General features: G+C 38.7%; 1 protein-coding gene across 2 annotated transcripts in view; it reads left to right on the top strand.

The window, feature by feature from the left end:
• The window catches only part of prkceb (protein kinase C, epsilon b), a 135,123-nt gene extending 113,135 nt beyond the window's left edge, over positions 1-21,988 (top strand). For both annotated transcript variants that reach the window (XM_051916629.1, XM_051916628.1), the window contains exons 12-15: positions 7,291-7,429; positions 9,478-9,666; positions 12,274-12,420; positions 18,404-21,988. In XM_051916629.1, the coding sequence (XP_051772589.1) occupies positions 7,291-7,429; positions 9,478-9,666; positions 12,274-12,420; positions 18,404-18,550 (622 nt within the window). In that variant the 3' untranslated portion in view covers positions 18,551-21,988. The remainder of the gene's footprint in view (positions 1-7,290; positions 7,430-9,477; positions 9,667-12,273; positions 12,421-18,403) is intronic.
• Positions 21,989-22,857: the final 869 nt, after the last annotated feature.

Here is a 22,857-nt window from a genome sequence, read left to right as displayed (position 1 = left end):
AGTTGCGTAAGGGTTCCGACGCTCCCCTCCCTTTTCAGTGAGGATGGTTTTATGAAAACACCTTTGACTGAATGACATCCTGCGAAGTGATGTTGACATTCTTGTTGCAATCAACCATCAAACCCCAATCCGACTGGTTTCATCCAACTCCTTGTTGTCTTTCATCAGTGGCACCTTATCATCTCGCTCTCTCCTTTTCTTTTTTTACTCTCTCTGTCTCTCTTTACCTTCCTCTTGTGCTGGTTAAATTCACTCCACGGGTACATGATGTGCCCCAGTCTGTAATAGTAGAGCAAGCCCAATAAACCAGTGTTTCTTAAACTTTTTTGTCTTATGTATCCCCATCAGGAGTGCTCAAATACTCCTGCAGTCTGGTCAGAAAACTTTTGAACTTTACGGTTGCACTTTATTTTGATGGTCCACTTTAGACTTTCTATTAACTATAAGTAACTTTGCAACTTCATGTCAACTAACTCTCATTAGAGTATTCGTAGACTGTTAGATTAGGGTTGGGTGTTTGGTAATTAGAACAAGTTGACATGTACAGTAGTTGTAAAGTTACTCATAGTCAATAGAAAGTCTGTTGGGGGAGCATCAAAATAAAGTGTTATTATTTATCTAAATATTATTATTTATCAAACTGCATTAAAACTTATGAATTTTACTTTCTAAGTTTCATACTTTTTTAATTAACTTTAATTAAATACTTCACCGTTGTTCTGAATTCAACATATGTACACCGTTTAGAGATTATTCAATTTAATTTGATGGAAATTTTTCATGCGTTTCATCCATTTTAACTAAAATGAGAGAACAAATTCTTAATTCGTGCCACGTTTGTCCGCATGTCATGTGCAGCTTCGTAATTAGAGCTTTAAAGTATAAACTACATTTTTCACGTCATGGTTTGCCATATTCGGAGTGTCTATTTACACTAAGTGCAAATAGTGTGCCTTGTTGGCAAACGCTATTTACACTAGCTCCGCCCACCAATGTCTGGTTGGACCACTCAAGTTTTAAAAAAGACACACAGAATTTAATGTCTTCAGTGGTGCAGCAGTAGCAAGTAAGGTTCGCAGACCTGGCTTTTAAAGTGATCGACGCAAGTTCGAATCCGCCTTTTACCAAGCTCACATTTATTTTCAATAAAAATAAAAATAATGTTCTAAAAGTGGAAATAAACTGTGAACGAGTGTTTAATAATATTAAAAGTGTTTATTGCGTAGGGTTAGGGGAAGGTATAGGGAGGGTTTTTATTCACCCAATAAGGCAGCATCCATTTAATAATTTTAATAAATATAATCAATCATTTATACTCTATGATATTATTGCATCCTGTTAATGTACAAAAATACTGAGGTGCAAATAGTATCTGCCAATATATAAGTATAGATAGCATCTAATTACTATTTACACTTATTGCAAAGAACTGATACTTTTACATGGTGTAAATAGAATCTATCGCTATTTCCTCCTGGTGTAAATAGCATATAGCTAAGAAAATGCTATTTTCACTTAATGCAAATAGCCGCTGCCTTAAATATTTTCTCTTTTTGTCTATTTTACTGGCCTAGAAAGTCAGCCAAATTACACTGCAATTCATTTTACTTAACATTTACATCCAATTAAATCTATTTTAGTGCAAGTTATTCACCTCCACTATGGTCATCTAGTGAAGAGATATCTCATCAGTCTTTGCCTTCAAGCAATATGTTTTAACAATAGACACTGCTGGAAATTGACAAACCTAACTGAAGTGTGAACATGGTTGACAACCAGTCTACCAATAACTATTTTTAACCATCAAAGTACTATTAAATTTAAAGTTGAACAATTTCAGGTGCAAGTTTCTGTGCCTTACTGTACATACGCGCAACACTAAGAATTGTGATTCAATCGTCTCAGGTTATGTATGTAACCATGGTTCCCTGAGAACAGGGAACGAGACACTGCATTTGAAACACATATGGGGAACGCCTCCACGTGAACCGGTGTCTGAAAACAATAGCAACTCACGACAATCCATCATAGCGCGACCCGGAAGTATATAAGGAGCACCTAGAGAACCAGTCAGTACCTTATCGTCTGAAGGGACTGTTCAGCAGGCAGCCCCGATGCATGACTAGGAAACGCAGTGTCTCGTTCCCTGTTCTCAGGGAACCATGGTTACATACGTAACCTGAGACGTTCCCTTTCGAAAGGGAACTCTACACTGAGTTTGAAACGCATATGGGGAATGATATACCTACGCCGCCATGCTTGAGGGGAGTGCATGCCAAAAATGGCTAGACAAACGTCAGAACTAGCAGCTTCAACTGAAATGCCAGAACCACTCCCTCTACGGGTCATACATAGGCTGTCAGTGACAGCATTCCCTATGGCCAACAGCCCAAGCTATAAGCCTCAAAGAGGCCTTCCGCAGAAGGCCTACCAAGGCCGCTCAAAGGCTTCTGGAACCAAACTTCTTTTCAAAGAAAAGAGGGTACCTTTAGGGGAATGTGGCCAGGGGGCCCGAGGGAACCCTAGCCAGTCAGGGGAACGTACTCGACCCTGATTGCCACCAGGGAGGCCGACCTGGTCTACTCTTACAGAAACCTAGTCTTGGCCAACAACCTGTCTGATCACAGAGTCTCAAATCACATTCTTCAGAGAAGATATCCAGTAAGAGTGACTGCAAAGAGGCAGTAACCAACCAACAGAGTGTAGAGACGGGCATCCCGGAGAGCAGGACTCAGCTTAGCGCTTTTTACCCTTACCAATGAGGGGAGTAACAGTCTGCTCAATACTAGGATCTACTCAGCGCGTGATTATTTGCACTAAGGAGGTTGTGCACTCTAAAGGAACTCAACAAGGGGAGTACATTTACTAGCCTGGGGGCTGATCCCCAATAGGGAGGCCTCAGAGAGGCCTTCAACCACTGACCAGCTTAGAGAGCTAAGTACTATGCAGGACAACCCTCAAACGAGGGGAGTACAGAGCTCAACCTAACAGATAAACCGTACTGTAGGCACAGAATCATGAAGGCCCCGGAAGGGGCCTGCAACATGACGCAAATTCTACATTGTGTAGAAATACCTCACAGCAGCCTTGCGAAAGGCCAACATGTGAAATTACATGCTCAATCTGCTTAAAGAACAGCCAGATGTGGGGGGAAAAGCTTAAAGGGCGGCCTGTGAAGGCCACACACCTAGAAAGCTTGCTTGCTGATAAGCAATAACTAGCAGATAAGACTGTAGAGTGCCCACATATTACAGTCTACCTCAACACATTCCAACAAGCAGTGTACTCAGTAAAAAACACTTTTTACTCTTTAAGCAAGAGCAGTACAAACTAACGCCATCATGCTCTGAAGGAGGTCCAAACAGGACCTGCGACCTCAGAATGACATGGGCGTCAGCCAGTGGCAGTGTCTATGCTCTAAGGGAGCCAAATCTGAGAACCGAACTATCCAGTGAGGTTGACTAGTTTAGCTCAACCTGAGCACACCTTCCAACCGGCAATGTACTCAGTAAAAACACTTTTTACTCTTTAGGCAAGAGGAGTACAAACTTACACCATCATGCTCTGAAGGAGGTCCAAACAGGACCTGTGACCTCAGAATAACATGGGCGTCAGCCAGTGGCAGTCTAAACTCTAAGGGAGCCAAATCTTAGAACCAAACTATCCAGTGAGGTTAACTAGTTTAACTCAACCTGAGCTAATCTTCTCCACACATACCCATAAGCAGTGTACTCAGTAAAAACACTTTTTACTCTTTAAGCAAGAGGAGTACAAGCTTACGCCATCATGCTCTGAAGGAGGCCCAAACAGGGCCTGCGACTCCAGAAAGACACGTGGCGTCAGCTAGTGGCAGTGTCTAAGCCCTAAGGGAGCCAAATCTGAGAACCAAAACATCCAGTGAGGTTAACTAGTTTAGCTCAACCTGAGCTTAATTTTATCCACACATTCCACCAGGCAATGTACTCAGTAAAAACACTTTATACTCTTTAAGCAAGAGGAGTACAAACTTACGCCATCATGCTCTGAGGGAGGTCCAAACAGGACCTGCGACTTCAGAATAACATGGGCGTCAACCTGTGGCAGTGCTAGTTTCCAAGTGAGCAAACTCTAACTGAAACATCTACCAACAAGCCTGTAATACAACAAGCTATTGTGCTCTGAAGGAGGCCCAAACGGAGCCTTCTACTTCACACAACACGAGTGTCAGCTTGTGGCAGTATTCAAGCTCTAGGGGAGCCATATATGAAACCAAACTATGTAGTGAGATTAGCTTTATTAAACTCAACCTGAGCTTATACATTCCAAAAGGCAATATACTCAGTAAAAACACTTTTTACCCTTACAGCAAGGGGAGTACAAACTACGTCACCCTACTCTAAAGGAGGCCAAAGTCAGGCCTACTACTCCAGAATGCACGGGTGCTAGCCTGTGGCAGTATTAGAGTTACTGAGCTCACAAAGTGTAGCGCAGGAATCAGAACTAACATATTAAAGTACAATAACCTTGAACAACAAGGGAGTACTATTAATCCAACCCTGAAAAATACAGGGTGGGTACTTCACATCAGAAATTCTCACCAAAAACAGATACAATCTGTACTGAACCCTAGGGAACAGGAGCTTTCATAAAAAGCTACAACCATATCACTCAAGCTTAGTTGAGTGATATGGTTATAGTTCAAGGGGTTCAGGGGAAAAACAGAAGTCAAAGTACCACTAGATAGTTCTGGGGGAGCGGAGCCACAGCAACAAAGTTTCTATTCACATAGTGAAAAGGGCCTACACCGCCTGAGACAACAGCACCAGGGAGACTTAGCAATAGTCTGCTACCTTAGCTGCTACCTATTTTGCACCTACACTGAAGGGACAATGGGCCTTGGCCTGACAACTCTGATAAGAGGAGGCCAGAACTATGAAAACTACACTCACATAACAGTAGTAGTATAAAAAGGGCATAAAATGCTACTAGCAGACCGCCTAAACCCTAGTTCTAGCCTAGGCCAGCTATAGCTGTGGGCCTATAAGGCCAACACATAAGCATAGATCTGCCTGGGGCTTAGAAACAACAGCCTCTGCCAACGACTCTCAATTGAGAGGAGGCAAACTCTGAGAATACTAAATTTCTACAGTAAGGCTCAGAGGAGCAAAGCTCAACCTAAGCACACAATGTCAGGCGGCCTGACGCTAAACATAGATCTATCTGAAGTTAGTGAAAGCTAATCTCAAATCTCTAGCATTTACCAGAGGAGAAAGCTAATTAACCAAAAGGTGGCTAACAGTGCGGCTTAGTTAAAGCCGACATCTGAATACATATGAACGGTGGCTTCGTTATCTGAAGCCAACACATCCAAAAAAGGGGACAAACAAAGTACTACCCTAATAATATATCGTTACAGCCAACCTAATGTAACTTCAGGGCCCTTAGTCCGCATCCTATACAGGAAACTGATTATAAACATAAAGAGACCTACCAAGCCAATTTCAGCAGGTCTAACTGATATGCTTACAAACAGTGTGTGTGTGTAAAACAACACCCGCCTGACCTGCTGCCGTGTATAGAGCGTTGGAGCCTACCTATATCACGAGATAGTTGCACCCATCTCGTCAGTAGGAGGCATCGACGCGTACTCATACTCACTCCATCAACACCAGCGAATTAACCTGCTGATGTTGATGAATGCGAGCTGAATACAGGTCCTTCCATGCCTTCTCGATCTCGGTATGAAGATCAAGAAGGAATGGAAAGCTTACGGTGGCTGGAGGATTATGGCAAAAAAGGAACCGTTCGACGAACAATCTGTGAGCGGTTTCTTTCTTAACCTGCTCCAATGGCAGCAGCAGTCTGCCAGAGGCGCGTTCCATAATCTCATACAGCTGTACATACGTGGGGGCAGGGTGGCTTTGAGGATTCAGGAGGCTCACCATCTTCATCCTCATCAGCCATCTCCTGCTCTCTTGTTTGGCTTAGAACAAGAAGAGCAACTGCTGCTGAATCTAATGATGTCATAGACAACACATCATCATAATCACACAGCTCTCTCCCGTCAGCCGTCGAAGGTCGCGGGGAATTTCACCCCTTCAACTCTTCAACAAGCTTCAGCTGAGAACCCCATGATCTAGTCTCTACTCTGCCTCAGCAAGAGTAAGACCTGAACCATTAGGTACAGCTGCCGGTCCTTCTTCTCTCGAGGAAAAGACCAGAAGAGAGTGGAGCATTTTACAAGTAAAATACACTCACAATAACAAACAGACAGATCCCACAAGAACTGCATGTACATGCTCTTTTGTTCTCATAAAAGACAACGTTATAAGTTATGTGTGTGATCAGATGTCAACTCTATGGGACACGGATGCACACACTTCCTGAAACGTTTGTCAGACATAAATTGTCTTACCTTAATATCGGTTTGAAATCGTTTCAAACAGAACAGTCCCTGAAGATGAAAAAGATACTGACTGGTTCTCTAGGCGCTCCTTATATACTTCCGGGTCGCGCTATGATGACGTCATAGGCTGTCGCCGGCCAATAGGATTGTTGTGAGTTGATATTGTTTTCAGACACCGGTTCACACGGAGGCGTTCCCCATATGCGTTTCAAACGCAGTGTAGAGTTCCCTTTCGAAAGGTAAATGTTGTTTTATACAGTTTGAGGAAAAAAGTTAGTTTTGCATGAAAATGTCCTCTGATTTATTCAAGTTCAATAGCTAAGAAAAAATGCTTTTAAAATCTTAATGATTAAATATGGAAACTTTTTGTTTGTTTGTTTTTGGCTTGATACTTTGACCTTTAATTGACTAAAATTCTGTCCGTGGGCACAGGCGGACATCAGGATATTAGTGTCCGCTTGATCAAACTAATATCAGGCATATGAGTGTCAGTAAATGATTCACCTGCTATGTTGCAAGTGTTGCTTAATATTTGGATAGAGACATCCAGAATCTGAATCATGCATCAGTTATATCAGGATGTTTAAGATGGCAAGATGTTTTGCTCTTTTATTAAATTTTAATTCACGGTTAAGAATGTATGGTACACAATGTACGGTAGAAAGCAGAGATGAGTATAAAAGCAAAAATAATAAAGTTAGGTATTTTTTTTTAAGAAATGTTGGTGAGTTTGATTCATCAAACTGTCCGTTTCTGTTCATTCAAAGTTAACCTTTGCATTTGTGTCATTTTACTCCAAAATTCTTCACGGAAGTCCCTTTTTCATATAATATGAATGTTTTAGTACATGCTGCATGTGGGTTAATATTGCTGTTTGTTACATTTGCTTCAATTTTTCTTTGCAGGGATTTAAAACTAGACAACATTCTGTTGGACGCAGAAGGTCACTGTAAGCTGGCAGACTTTGGCATGTGTAAGGAGGGAATCTTGGATGGCATCACGACCACAACATTCTGTGGCACACCAGATTATATTGCCCCAGAGGTACAGTATTTCACACTCTCACAGACACTAATGCCCAGTGAACACTCGAAAGTCTCATTTTCTACAGCTTGGTTCTCATCAAAGCTATGAAATATTATTATTTATATTGTTTAAAGGTACACTATGTAACTTTTGACCCTCTAGTGGTTAAAAAACAAAACTGCATGCATTTTCTGGAAGAACATTGTTTTGGTTGTGCTTTGGCTCTGCGTGATGAAAATGAGTCTTTCTCATGACCAAAAAAGACACTAACTTCTAGGCTTAAGAGATACTATAACCAGTTTAGATGGAAAGGATCTCAAGTTGACTATCTGAAGACGTTACTGTAGCTTTACCCATTAATAGACACAATACTTCCTTGAAAACAGATTCCAGCACAGCGCTACAACAACCATAATGAAATATCCCTTCACAATAGATAATGCTTTAATGAACTCTGTTAGAGAGCTACACATGGCAATTTATCTGTTCTGCTAAATTTTTAAGTTACCGGCCATTCAGAACTTCTACTAGCCAAAAAACAAAAAAACATAAATAAACCAGATTAACTACATGTTATGGTTATAGTATCTCTTAAGCCTAGAAGTCAGTGTCTTTTTTGGTCATGAGAAAGACTCATTTTCATCACACAGAGCCAAAGCACAACCAAAACAATGTTCTTGTCAAAAAAACATAAATAAACCAGATTAACTACATCACAGCTTATATATATATATATATATATATATATATATATACACACACACTAAACAAAATCTAGGTTTTATATATTCATTTCTTATTCAAACAAAATCCTGTCATCCAGCAAACTCCTCCCTTCCTCTTTCATCCTCATCCTTTTCACGATTTTTTTTTTAGGTGGACAGATCAATACAGTAAAATGTACATGTTTTTCATAGATAAAGGAAAAAAGATGTTTGCAGTTACATAGTAACAAGGTCATAATCCGGTATATTTAATAAAAACAAGAGTAACACAAAAAATCTAGCTTGTATTGTGTTACTTTTGAACCTGTGTTACTTCCGTACCAACTGAAGGGTTCGAAAGTAACAATGTGCAACTTATGTTCAAAGTGAAATTATGCTAATGTCATTCTACATTTGTAGAAAATGCCACCTGGTATTAATAGACCACACTTGTGAGTTACTGACCACAGCAAAAGTATATCTCTGTCAAAAACATTATCTTTTAAAATTAAGTTTTTCTGAAAAATGGTACTTTCGCCCCTGCTCTCCCCTACACTGAACACCAAACACCACACGGAAAAAAACAAACCTGCGTTTTTATGGATAAGCCAGGATCTGCTAAAGTTGTAGGAAATAATAATGTATTTTCTGTTAACCAAATGTATCACCACATTATTATGCTTCTTTTTAATCTTCGCTATTGCTTTAATGCAAATGAACAAGCGTGCCGTTTTCTGTTGCCTAGTGATGCGTATGTTCAAATAAGTCAGATTCTGCACAATGCGCTGTATTTAATATATCACGATGACTCACGAGTTAAGTATTTGCGCTAAATCAGTGCATATTTGGAATACATGAACTTCCCCAGTGAGTAAACATAATAAGTAACCCGCCAAATTGGCTAGCGATTTGACAGTGTTACCCGCCACAGCTGATTTTTACCCGCATTGGGCGGGTTGGCGGGTGTTAATTTCAAACCCTGTTGCCATTCATACATATTGTGCCCAAAGGAAGGAAGGGAAGATGTCTTCTTCCCTTCCTTCCTTTAGGCGCAATATGTATGAACGGCACATATTGTCTGATGTGTTATTGTTCCCATGAATGTTTTATGAATGTTGCCCAATGAAATTTTTTTAGTTTTTTAGAGTTTTCCACTTTCGGTTTAGTCTTAGTTTTTCATTACATTCAGATATTCAGAGTTTTCATATTTTGTTTAAAGTAATAACCATCAGTGGCTGCAGAACTTCACTGAGAACTGCTGGTTTTTCTCGCCAAATCAGTACAGAATAAGTGCTTTCATCCTCAGTTATTCTGTTGTAAGCTTCAAATGACATTCGCTTTGTTGTGATTTGTCCTTTGCAGATCTTGCAGGAGCTTGAGTACGGTCCATCAGTGGACTGGTGGGCTCTAGGTGTGCTGATGTATGAGATGATGGCTGGTCAGCCTCCTTTTGAAGCAGATAATGAAGACGACCTTTTTGAGTCCATTCTCCATGATGACGTCCTATATCCTGTGTGGCTCAGCAAAGAGGCCGTCAGCATTCTTAAAGCGGTATGTGTCCATTCTTAGGGAATTTGCTAATAACGAATTTTTATTGCTGATTATTATTAAAGACATTGGCAAATAAAACATTTTTGTATACGTCTTGACAACTCCTAACCTTTGCTCTTACTACTCTCTGCTTGCTCTCTTACTCTTCTGGAAAGAACAGTTGTGATTGGTTAAGTAATAGAAGAGCAATAGAAGATGACAGCTCAGAAAAATTACTCTTCTTCTGGGAAAAGAACAGATTGTTTGTGTTCTCTGCTGGATTTTTGGATTGTGTAATCTCAGAGGTCTCATTTCAGGATGAGCAGCCCACCATTGCTTGGGTTCCTTTGTTTTTTAACTGTACGAATTGGTTAAGTGCATATAAAAAGAGCTGAGGAGCCTTTTATTGCTCGGAGACTCATGTTTCATTTATATATCTACTTTGTCTCCAATGTTACTCCTAAAATGCTTTCAGAAACATAAAAATAGACACAAATTGTTGACGGACAGTAAAAGTATCAAATTAAAAAATGAATGTGAATGGCACAGCTCAGATCATTTGATGTCCAAGGAATTTAAAAGAGAGTTTCATTTCTGAACATCTATGGAAGACCAGACAAAATGTTATCATTAACTCATTCATATGATTTTATTTCTTCTGTGAAACAAATAATGCGATATTTTATATTATCTTGCAGCTCTTGTTTTCCATAAAAAAAGGAAAACAAAAATACATAAAAAACAGAAGTACCACAAGTCCATACAACTTGTGTGCTATGTTCTGGTCCTTTTCAATTAACTAGATGCCCCGGTTCGCATTGGACTGAACAATTCAATCTTTTCAAAATGTCATTTTTTTAGTTCCAAAGAATCAGGTAGGTCAACAAGATTGAAATGACACAAAGGTGAATAATGATGACAGAATTTTCATTTTTGATTCCTTTCAGCAAAAGTCTCAGTTTGTTCTCCATTTCATATTGTTGTCTAAGCGAAACAAATGCAATATTAAAGCAATTCCATTGGGCAGTGTCTTTTCAGTCAATGCACATTGCTCATATTTATTTGTCTAGCTAGTTTAACTTGTTTCTCTGTGTGTATTTGTATGCATGACTGCTTGTGTTTTCAGCATTTTTTCTGTTTAAGGGTTTCCTACTTTACACTCAAAGCCTATGTTCAGAGTGCAGGCAAAAGTGGCCCAGATTTTTTTTTTAATCATATTTAACTACTTTCAAAACTTTCAGCTGTGCTGTCATTCTGGATTGCAGAAGAATAGGACGTAGTAGAAGAAAGTTTAACACACTTACTTCAGCAATAAAAACAAAAATTAAACACAAATGTGATGTTTATCTAAAGTCATTTTTGCTTATTAGTTATGGTTGAATTGGATCATCGAAGGTCAGCAGCAAAGACATTGGTTAAAGTGAGACTAAATACATATAAGTATATTTATGTTTAACATATATAATTATTGCAGGTTTGCATAATCTGAGTTTGCATTTCACTGTTTTTATTCATTTTGAAGAAAACTGAATCGGTTTTTGTGCAAGTGAGATGAGTAAATGCATGTTTACATTTAGTCTAGAACTATAATATCCATCATGTTCACGCAGCGCACACAACACCTCTGCACTTTATTTCTCTCAACATGGGGACAGAAGAGGTGTCAGTCGATAAATAGGGAAACAAAGTAACCTGCGTTACTTATTTGAAAAAGTAACTCAGATATTTTGTTGTAAATTTAAAAGTAATGTGTTACTTTACTAGTTACTTGAAAAAAGTAATCTGATTACGTAACTCGTGTTACTTGTAATGTGTTACCCAACACTGCTCATAAGTATTACAGTTACAGCTCTACACAAGCAAAACTTGAGAGAAAAATACAGGAACAACTTTGCTCTCTTTCTCGTCTCCCTTCTCATGCTCGTCTGCATCCTCCACATGAATTTACTGGCTTACGCAGCACATCACCTTATAAATGAACACGTAAACGTTAACTTCAACGGCCTCTATGTTTTTTTCTGTATGACAGCGTGCTGTGTGTCATCTTTTTAAATGTTCTTTTGCACATGCAGGTCAGTTCAGTGACCAGTTCACATCAGATCTGATGTTGGCCACATTTAAAAAATAATGTGAATAGCTAAAAAAAAAATGCATCTGAGCAATAAGTCAGAATTGAGCACTAAGGCTTGCAGTGTGAATGTAACCATAGTGTCCGGGCATGTTAGTTTGTGTGTGTGTGTGTGTGTATATATATATATATATATATATATATATTAACATATATATATAGTGTTTTTTTGTGTGTCGCCTTTTTCCTTCACATGTCCAAGATTTACTTTGGCTGTCCTTTGACCATTTTTAAAGCCTTGTGGGAAACGCAGTCTGTTTGTCTTGGATAGTGTCATGCACACTGCAATCTGTCTCACTGGCACTGTGGTCACATGACCTATGGTCACCCTAGGTCATCCTTCCGCAGGATGCATTCTTACATCACACATACATCATCACTGACCATCCCAACTCAACATAATGCATATACAACATAATGTTTGCTGTCAGCATCTTTACCCAATTCTTTAATATTTTTGCTTTTCTAATCATTTCTTCTTTCTTCGCACCACTGTTTAGTTCATGACGAAGAGCCCCAGTAAGCGGTTGGGTTGTGTAGTGTCCCAAGGACTGGAGGAAGCTATTAAAGTACATCCATTCTTCAAAGAGATTGATTGGGTACTTCTGGAACAGAGGAAGATCAAGCCACCATTCAAACCACGTATTGTAAGTATCATAATAGGCAGCATTTTAAGGCATCATAGGTGAGGTGGATGACATGGCTATGCTGCCATGCTGCAAATTCTAAGACAGATGCTGCGTCCCAATTCGTTTACTTATACTACGCCCTAAAAGTATGTATTCTTTTTGTGAACAAAAAGTACATACTTTTGAGTGTGAGGCAAAAGACTAGACAAGCTTTGGGACATACTATCACGTCATACAATTGCGTCTTTGCTCTCTGTCGCATCCTGTCACCGTGAACTGGCCTGCTAATCATCTTACATCCTCCACATTCCATTTAGCTAATTTCCTACCGTATCGGAGAGAAATGCGTTGATATGCAGTTGCGGGTCTTTCATGTGGAGAACTCTCCTCATATTAATGCATAATGATGCATTTAAAAGTTAATGGCCAATCAGATCTTTAAAAAAGTCCACATTGGTATTACAGATGAAATATAACACGGATAACATTACATAAATATTTTCTATCAGGTTAAACTGATTATTAGTCACTCAAACCTCTCACCGGCGGTTGCGCATATCCGCCATGTTTTGTAGTTTTTTTAACACTTTTTACTCGTGTTTGTAGTTCTGAACTGAATCCTCATCCAAAGCGCAATGGGTTGTGGGCAATATTGGCCTTTATAGTGTGCACGGATCCACACTTCAAAAATCTAGTAGACCATCCGGGGACTTTTGGCATACTCTTTATACTATATACTATGCTTTGGGACACACTTATTTTAATCTCACATACTATTTAGGATGGATAGTATGGACATTGGGACGCAGGGAGACAGTGCATTTATTCTTTCCCCAGAAGTCAATCCCAGAATGCTTTGCAATGTGTAAAAAAAGCAAGATATATGTTGAATATAAATATATGAACAAGTCGTGAGGAATGTTATTTGTATGAAGTTGCTGCCTACAGCAGTGTTTCCCAACCACTGTGCTGTGGCACACTAGTATGCTGTGACAGGTTGTCAGGTGTGCCATGGAAAATTACCAAATGCCAAAAAATAAAATTAAATTAAATAAATGCTATACAGTTAATATCGTCACTGTCAGGCGTAAACCTCGTATCTCTATATTTCGTCCTTTTTGGTTTTTTTTGTTTTTAAAAATCAATGCTATTGGTCACCCTTTATGCCTATATGTGGGGTTTACAATTTTTTTACCAATTAAAAGGATTTGACAGAGCTTGTAACAAAACCCTGTAACTCCATTGGATCCTCAAACTGTCAGTCAAACCTCATAACTCCGCCCCCCTCCGCGCATTAATGAAGTGCTGCACGCAGTTTGGAGATAGATCTCTGCTTGTTTGCAATGCAAAAGTAAATAAAGAACTGATGTTTGAAGAAGAAAAAAAAAAAGTACAGCATTTTCTTTGCTCAAGAAACACTATGACTATGAAGGCTAATGTTTTATGAATTTAAAAAGCGGAGAAGAGTCTTAGGGCCCTGTTTTAACAATCTAAGGTGCATGCGCCCTTTAAATTAAAAAAAAAAAACAAAAAAAACGTTTTTTGTTGGTCAGTGGCACAGTCGTTTTCAAAATAACAACACACCAACAATGAGCCTGAACACACCTCGTTTTCAGACCAGCACGCCCATAGGCAAACAGAGTCCAAATCCACTTTTGCTAGTTTAACAATGGAAAAAATGGTCGGCGTGCCAGGCGCATGGTCCAAAGTTTTTGCCTAGTCTCTTAATGAGTCATGGGTGTGTTTTGGGGCGTAACGTGCAATAAACCAATCAGAGTGTCATCTCCCATTCCCTTTAAAAGCTAGGTGTGCTTGCACCATGGCGGACTGGTATTTAGACGGTGGAATATAGACACACTCAACCTGATGAGACAGTTTAAATACATGTGTGTATTGCCACGATTGGTCAAATAATAAGCCAATTTCATTTGTCATTACTGCAAATAAGTAATTTTGATACATGCAATGACTATTCATTATGACATGAAGGCATTTTTATCTTTATGTAAACAATAATAATCTTTTACATTGTAATCCTTTTATTTTTAATATTTGGCATATTTGCGTGCTGCTGCGCATCCCTGTGTGTGTAAAAAGCAGAGTGTATGCACGTTGTGCACCCACCTATAGGCGCATATTACGTGCCCTTTAAATAACAAAAAAAAAACAAAAAAAAAACAGGTTTTTGTTGGTCAGTGGCACAGTCGTTTTCAAAATAACAACACACCAACAATGAGCCTGAACACACCTCGTTTTCAGACCAGCACGCCCATAGGCAAACAGATGGGCACAAGTACATTTGCTATTTCAACAACGTGGGCGCTGGACATGAAAATGATTACTGCGTCGGGCTGAAACTAGCAAAAAACACTGTATTGCGCCGGGTATATGATAGGGCCCTTACTCTGATATTTTCCGTCTAGCTGTAGCCAGTGTGCTACTGTTTTAAATATCCCGCGTTATCTATTATAATATGAGATTTTGTCCAAATGTATTCAACAACAAGAAAAACCGAGTGCCTATATAGCTACAATAAACTTTATAACCTGTAAGTTCATGAAAAAGTACAATGCGACGCGCTGACTGTCTCAGATGCGGCTATTCCAGTGACACACAAAATAAGTAATTCGCTGGTCAAAAACCTTGCAACTCCATCTGAGCTTGATTTTCATAAAATGTTAATATTACAATGACACATGCATGTGTATGACATATGTAAAGCCACAATACCAACTTCGATGACACTGTTTAATTCTTTTAAAAATACGAGGTTTCTGCCCAACAGCGATGATATGTAAATTGTTGTTTTATAATAACCAACATCATTTAGCTACCTATATGACCTTATTGTGTTCCTTCCTGACTTAAGCTCAAGTTTCACATAAAATATGAGTACTACTTTTTATATAATATCCAGTTTATGCCATTTATAATTTAATTTGCAATTTTGTTGTTTAGTGCACAGTGGTGCGCCATGGGATTTTTTACTTATCAATACTGTGCCGTGGCAAGAAAAAGGTTGGGAAACACTGTCCTACAGTATGTAGAGGATTCCATTTAAATTCTGCCTTAAGGTGCAGTCACATTCGTGCAATATCACAGGCTAAAAAAGGTATGTTGTCTATTGACACTAGTGTAGCGATCTATGAAGAAACATGGTGAATATGCATGACCAACTTGAACCTGTCATGAAATCTGTGTGGGGAAATTCACGCTTGGAATCCTATGGAAATGACTAGATCTCACCCATGAAAATATACTGAACAATGAAAAATGTGGCCGCACCTTAAGAAGCAAGGCAGCTCACCAAGTTTTTCAAATAGAGCCATTGTGTGTTTATGTATAACACTAACCTGGCGTGACAATACATTTGTGTGGACAAGTCATTTGTCGAAACGCTGCTGCAAAGTGACAAAATAACAGCCAATTATAATGTATTTTATGTTTAATAGAGTGCAACAATTGGGTTCTAGAAGTAAAAATCCCATTCACTTTATTTATAGAGGAAACTGATTTTGAACGATATCTTATAAACCTTGAAAGACAGACCTACTTTAAGCTACAAGGATATATGCTAATATATTTATTGATTGAAATGTTGCTGTTTTATTTAGCAAATAAATTAAACATTGTGTGGATTTTTTGGACCAATGAAATTCCACTGTGGCTGGGAACTAACCAGATGCAAAACCTAATAACCTACAATATGTCTTGTTTACTTTTTTTTTTTTTTTTTTTTTTGCATTTATATCTAGTTAGGGGAATCAAAATCTGATTGTTATTTAGGAACTATGATATACCGCTTGACGCTTTATCACATTGTATCTGGTTAGGACACACTTTAACTCTGTATATTGGCTGGTTCACCACAGACATAAACATGGGCCACTCCAAATGCAGTTATCTAGAACATTACAGTACTTAGACCCTCATGGTTCTTTGAAGTGTTTGTGTCACATGTCTGTTTTTGGTAGTGTGAACAGTGGGATATCTGAGATTCTCTCGAACTCTCAGCACACATCAGACGCTGTACTTTGATACAGAGATGCATGCTGGCTGCTGTAAGTGTGTGTGGAATGCATCTCAGATAGTGTGAGAAGGGGCCTGTCTGTCCGCCTCATTCTCACGCCTGCTCACAAGGCTGATGAGAGCCTTTAGAGGGTGTGAGGGAAAGGGGAGGTTGGGAGAGTTGGAAAAAAAACAAAAAAAACATATACAAATATATTTTTTGTGTGTTGTGGTTTAAACAAGGTGAAATTTCTTCACTGGGCCAGTAAGGCAAAGTGATTACCAAGAAAAACAATTGATTGCCGATCCATGATATAAAAATATAGAAGTATGTAAATGCATGTTTGGAAAGGGGCGCCTGCTTCTGAGGTTTGTTCTAGCATGTAATGGAGTCATGTGATCCCTGCACAAGCTTCCGTGTTTAACCATACATGATGCGTTCTATGGCTGCATCCGTAGAATCCAAATTCCCTACTATATAGTAGGTGAAAAACAGTACTCATAAAACAGTTGGTAAAAAGGTATGACCGGGTATGACTTACTACTTCCGGGGAGATTCTGAAGTGTGCATACGACCAGCGACAGGGTCATGGGCGTGGACATGCACGTGGGGAGCGAAGGCTGGCCTGTGTGCTTTGATCCAACAGACAAGCTACTGTAGCTCAAATTGCTCAAGAAGTTAATGCTGGTTCTGATAGAAAGGTGTCAGAATACACAGTGCATCGCAGTTTGTTGCGTATGAGGCTGCATAGCCAAAAACAAGTCAGGGTGCCCCTGTCCACCGCAGAAAGTGCCAACAGTGGGCACGTGAGCATCAGACCTGGACCACGGAGCAATGGAAGAAGGCGGCCTGGTCTGATGAATCACGTTTTCTTTTACATCACGTGGATGGCCGGGTGTGTGTGCGTTGCTTACCTGGGGAACACATGGCACCAGGATGCACTATGGGAAAAAGGTAAGCCGGCAGAGGCAGTGTGTTGCTTTGGGCAATGTTCTGCTGGGAAACCTTGGGTCCTGCCATCCATGGATGTTACTTTGACACGTACCACCTACCTAAGCATTGTTGCAGACGATGTACACCCTTTCATCGAAACAGTATTCCCTTGTGGCTGTGGCCTCTTTCAGCAGGATAATGCGCCCTGCCACAAAGCAAAAATGGTTCAGGAATGGTTTGAGGAACACAACAATGAGTTTGAGGTGTTGACTTGGCCTCAAATTCCCAGATATACTGATATCTAATTGAGCATCTGTGGGATGTGCTGAACAAACAAGTATGATCCATGGAGGCTCCACCTCGTAACTTACAGGACTTAAAGGATCTGCTGCTAATATCTTGGTGCCAGATATCACAGCACACCTTCAGGGGTCTAGTGGAGTCCATACCTCGACGGGTCAGATCTGTTTTGGCAGCAAAAGAGGGAACACAATATTAGGAAGGTGGTCATAATGTTATGCTTGATCGGTGTATATTCCTTTAAAACAGAAAACAGCAAAAAGCAACAAAATTGTCAAAGACATTTATCTAGTGCATAGGATAACAACTGAAAAACAGCACATGCAGGCATGACACAGCAGTAGCTGAATTTTCTCAAAGTTATCTCTCAGAAAGTAGCCTTTTGTTTCAAATATTCTTCCTTAAATATCTCAATACTGTTTTACTGAGTGAGAATTCGCTTCTGATGATTCATTGAGAGAACGGTCCCAACGGATGTGAATCAATTCAAGCCATTTTGCAGACCAATTTGGACAATTCACTGAAAAGAATGATTAATTCTCAAATGAATGGCATCGCTGGTTCAGTCGACAGAAATATGGGACACACATAATAACTGCTGAAATATTGGCAAGGAAAACATTTCTCAGGTCAGTCGGAGTGCTTATGGTGCACACAGCTGAAGGCCCCACTGTGTTTGGATGTATGTGCAGGTGTGTTTTTGTGTGTTATTGTCCTGAAATCTCTCATGAATAACACTTTCTCCTTGTCCATCCACAGAAAACCAAAAGAGACGTCAACAATTTTGACCAGGACTTCACCCGCGAGGAGCCGGTGCTCACCCTGGTAGAAGACGCCATTATCAAGCAAATCAACCAGGACGAGTTCAAAGGCTTCTCTTACTTCGGTGATGAGACCCTGTCTTAAAACTACAACCTCCATCTCCTGCGCTGTACTTCGCACACAAGTGTGCTGCGAACGCTGTGAATGCCCACAAGCTTATCCTTAGACCATCATTTACCAAGAATTTGATGCTTTAATTTAAAAGTAGAGAGTCTTTACTGCTGAATCCCCCCAAAAAACATACACAGATCCTCACACATTTCCACCAAATGAAACAGAGTAATATTTATTTAATGTATGTAAAAACACTGAGCTATACTTAGAGAAGCTCATGTGACATCACTAAAGCAGCTGGATAGAGCTCATTAGAATCTAATGGAAAGCCATTTTTTATGTTTCATTTCTTGTCCCATAATGCAGTGTATCAGGGTAATGGTACCACTGAAGTCAACACATTTACACAAGTAAACTGTTTTGAAATGCAAAAAACAAATGTAAAGAACTAGTGATTGTACTGCAGATGTGATGCTTATGAAAGTGTGAATTGGGAGTTTTAAAGCACTCAGCATTGGGATCTGATCACATGATGGTCTGATAGCCAGAGACAGTGATTGGAGGGTACTGGGAAGATGATGCACAGACTCAGAACTGCCTTTCATGAGACCATCGCGCCGTTTCCATTCGAAACAGCAGTGTTGACATATACTCATGTCACCAAAACAAGTGTTGTGTGAATGTGTGTGTGTGTGTGTGTGTGTGTGTGTGTGTGTGTGTGTGTGTGTGTGTGTGTGCGCGTATATACTGGAGGGAAAGGTTAAAAAAGGTCCCTCTTTAGTGTTACAGTGTGTGTGTTTTCATTATATTACTGGATTGTTTTGTTGCTAGGATGTGGAAATTGTTGATTTCTCTACAATGCAACAAGACCCATTGTTATGATTGGGTCAGGACAGTAGCCAATCATGTCTTTCAGTCTACAGTACATACATGTCCTGATTACCCTGATTGTTAGCCTGTGAACTTTGAAAATAGACTAATCATCTACTGCATGGTTATGCCTATTATGGATATTCTCGTGTATTATTAGAATATGAGAAACAGTTATGTGCAATATTCTCTCTCTTTCTCTCTCTCTGTCTGTGTGTGTGTGTGTGTGTGTGTGTATGTGTGTGTGTGTGTGTGTGTGTGTGTGTGTGTGTGTGTGTGTGTGTGTGTTAGTCTAGCGTTGACCTCCCCTCCCCTCCCTCCATCTCACCTTCTGATTCAATGTCAGTGATTTCCACTGTATGTTTTGGTTGCTAATTGTTAGGTTGTCAGGTCATGCGATTTCCAGCACAGGTCCTTTATTTCAGCTGCTACAGCCTCTGTCTTTCATATACTCTAGTTAGACAAAGAGACAAAATATTAAGCTCCTGTGGCAAAAAAAGTTAAATGCATACACATGACCTTCCATTCAAAATATAGCACAACCTTAGACTTTCTCCCAATCTAACACCTGTGATGCAAGCAAGACTAGTAACATTTTTAAAGAAAGTCTAATCAGTTCATTTATTAATAAACAGAATAGATATTGAGTGCATTTGTAATAAATGCAACATCTTAATCTTTTTTTTTTTTTTTTGTCTTTTTGCATAGACTCTTACCAACACCAGGCTTTAAAGTCAACATGAAATAGAAAAAACGATTGTTTATATTTTTTAAAGCCACCAGGAAATCAAAATAAACAATTATTATTTTTTATGGAGTATTGCAGAATATTTATATTTATTATAAATTATTTATTCATGCACATCATGATTTTTAAACATTTCACGTGCCCTCGTAAACTTTGAACAAAATAACTTCCCCTTCCCTCTTGCAATGATATCTCTTCTCTGATGACATGTTTACCGGCGCGAGGGCAGGACAACATGTCACTCACATGACATCACAGCAATAGCAAACCACAACCATTCAATCAGTTCCCTATTGACAAAATCAAGTCATGCCCTACACTTTTTTACTTCTTGTTCAAGAAGCGGTTTCACTCGTACGGAGCCCCACTTATGACATGCAGGGGAAAAAAAGTAAATCGTGTACATGATTTACTAATCCGTTCTCTCGATTTACTTAATTGTGTGCATTATTTACTAATTCGTTCCTTCAATTTACTTATTTGTGCACACAATTTTCTAATTTGTTCCTTCGATTTACTTAATCGTGTGCACAATTTACTATTTCTTTCCCTTGATTTACTTAATCGTGCGCACGATTTACTAATTCGTTCCCTTGATTTACTTAATCATGCACACAATTTACTAATTCGTTCCTTTGATTTACTTATTCGTGCACACAATTTACTAATTCGTTACTTCGATTTACTTATTCGTGCGCACGATTTACTAATCCGTTCCTTCGATTTACCTAATCGTGCGCACGATTTACTAATTCGTTCCCTTGATTTACTTAATCATGCGCACAATTTACTAATTTGTTTTCTTTGATTTACTTAATCATGCGCACGATTTATTAATTCGTTCCTCCGATTTACTTAATCATGCGCACGATTTACTAATTCGATCTTTCGATTTACTTAATCGTGCGCACAATTTACTATTTCGTTCCCTCAATTTGCTAAATCATGTGCAAGATTTACTAATTCGTTCTCTCGATTTATAACATGCGCATGATTTAGCAAATTAAGGGAACGAATTAAATCATGCACACGATTTAGCCTACTATTTTTTTCCTGCATGTCATGTGCGGGGCTCCATACACTCGGATATGTCACAATAGGGAAGAAAAGACTATCGTAATACTATCTGAGAGAGGTTGTGAACAGTGTTTCATGTTGATTTTGAGGCTTTCACTTTTTTTTACTGCATATTTTACAGATTATTTCTTTTTTTTTTTTTTTTTTTTTTTTTTGGCATTTCTGTTTTTTACTTTTCATTTGCTTGGTTGTTTTCTCAAAGCATGTTTGCCCTTATTTTTGCCCTTCTGAACCGGCATCTAATGGCCTGGATGGAGTAAAAATGGAAACCCACACAGCTACACCTGCCAAATACCTGTGCCCTGATGCGCAATTTACAATGTTATTTTGACTTCATGAGTGACATGTTTATTATTTTTTTATTTTTTCTGTTTTTGAAATGACTCTTTAGGAAACACGTTGACATGTTCAAGCAAAATAGATGAAAAAGTACCTCTCTGGTTAAACGTGAATCTGTTTATCACAAAGGAATACATATTTGTACATACAGAGGTACAGTGCATATTAATATAAGTTATATAAGTGTTTTATGTCACTGTAAGTATCATAAATGTGTATGTATTTCTTTTTTATTGTATTTTGCAGCTTTATATGTACAGTATGTCATGACATAAATGTTTTTTTTTTTTTTTTTTTTTTTACATATTTGCCATTAGTCACTGTCATGTCATTATTTGCATTTTACTATGTGCCAAATGTACTGTTCTCAAAGGATGTGAATGTGCATTGTTTGGTTTGTAACCTATTAAATAAGATGTCAGAAATTAACCAAACTGTTTGAAGTCCAAATTAGTCTCCAGATGCACAGTACTGTAGCTGAGATGATTAGATTGCAATTTTAGGGCATTATTAATTTAATCATTGTGACCCCTAATGGGAGACAGCCGAAAGAGAGAAAAATAATTTAATCATTGAAATAAATAATGAATGAATTAATTAATGAATGAACAAACTTTAGAGGAAATAGTTGGAAGAACAAACAGTTAAGGATGAGAAAAATGAGAGGGTGACCCTACAGAGAGTTTTGGTCATCATGACCAAAACAAAGAGTGAAGGATTTGTCCTGTCACATGTGACCTTCTATTCTAAATAGAGGCTATAGATGTCCAAGGACATGAGGGAATGCATATGCTTGTCATTTTGGGAATGTTCAAAACTTTCTATAAGTTGAATAATCTGAACTGCTCTTTGAGCAACAGTTCTTAAGAACAAAAGTTAACGTTATATTGTGCTGTATTTTGATAATAACTGACTGCTCAAGGATAGGACAGACATAGTTGTTTAAGATGCGTGTTATATTTATCCTCCTGGGACCCAAGAATAGACTTGTGTCCTCTGTAGTGGATATTATATTTTAGTGATTTTCTCTGACATCATACATGTCACAGTTTTAACTCAGGAGTCCTGTAAAGAGCACATTCAGGACTTTGCAGAGATACCAAATTTTTGGAGGTGTCACCATGACAACAACTTCTCCTTGGTCTTTAATTATGACTGACATTCAACTTAATGATCAAAATTAGCACTCTTATGGAAATATGATAATATTTTGTAATTATCATTTAAATCGGATTAATTTTCAAATGGTTTGTTATAATTCAACATCTCAGGAAAATATTATGGGGTTTCTAATCAAAATATG

Source organism: Ctenopharyngodon idella, chromosome 13 (genome assembly GCF_019924925.1).
Source record: "Ctenopharyngodon idella isolate HZGC_01 chromosome 13, HZGC01, whole genome shotgun sequence".
Taxonomy (NCBI): Eukaryota; Metazoa; Chordata; class Actinopteri; order Cypriniformes; family Xenocyprididae; genus Ctenopharyngodon; species Ctenopharyngodon idella.
This window is presented reverse-complemented; position numbering and strand designations above follow the sequence as displayed.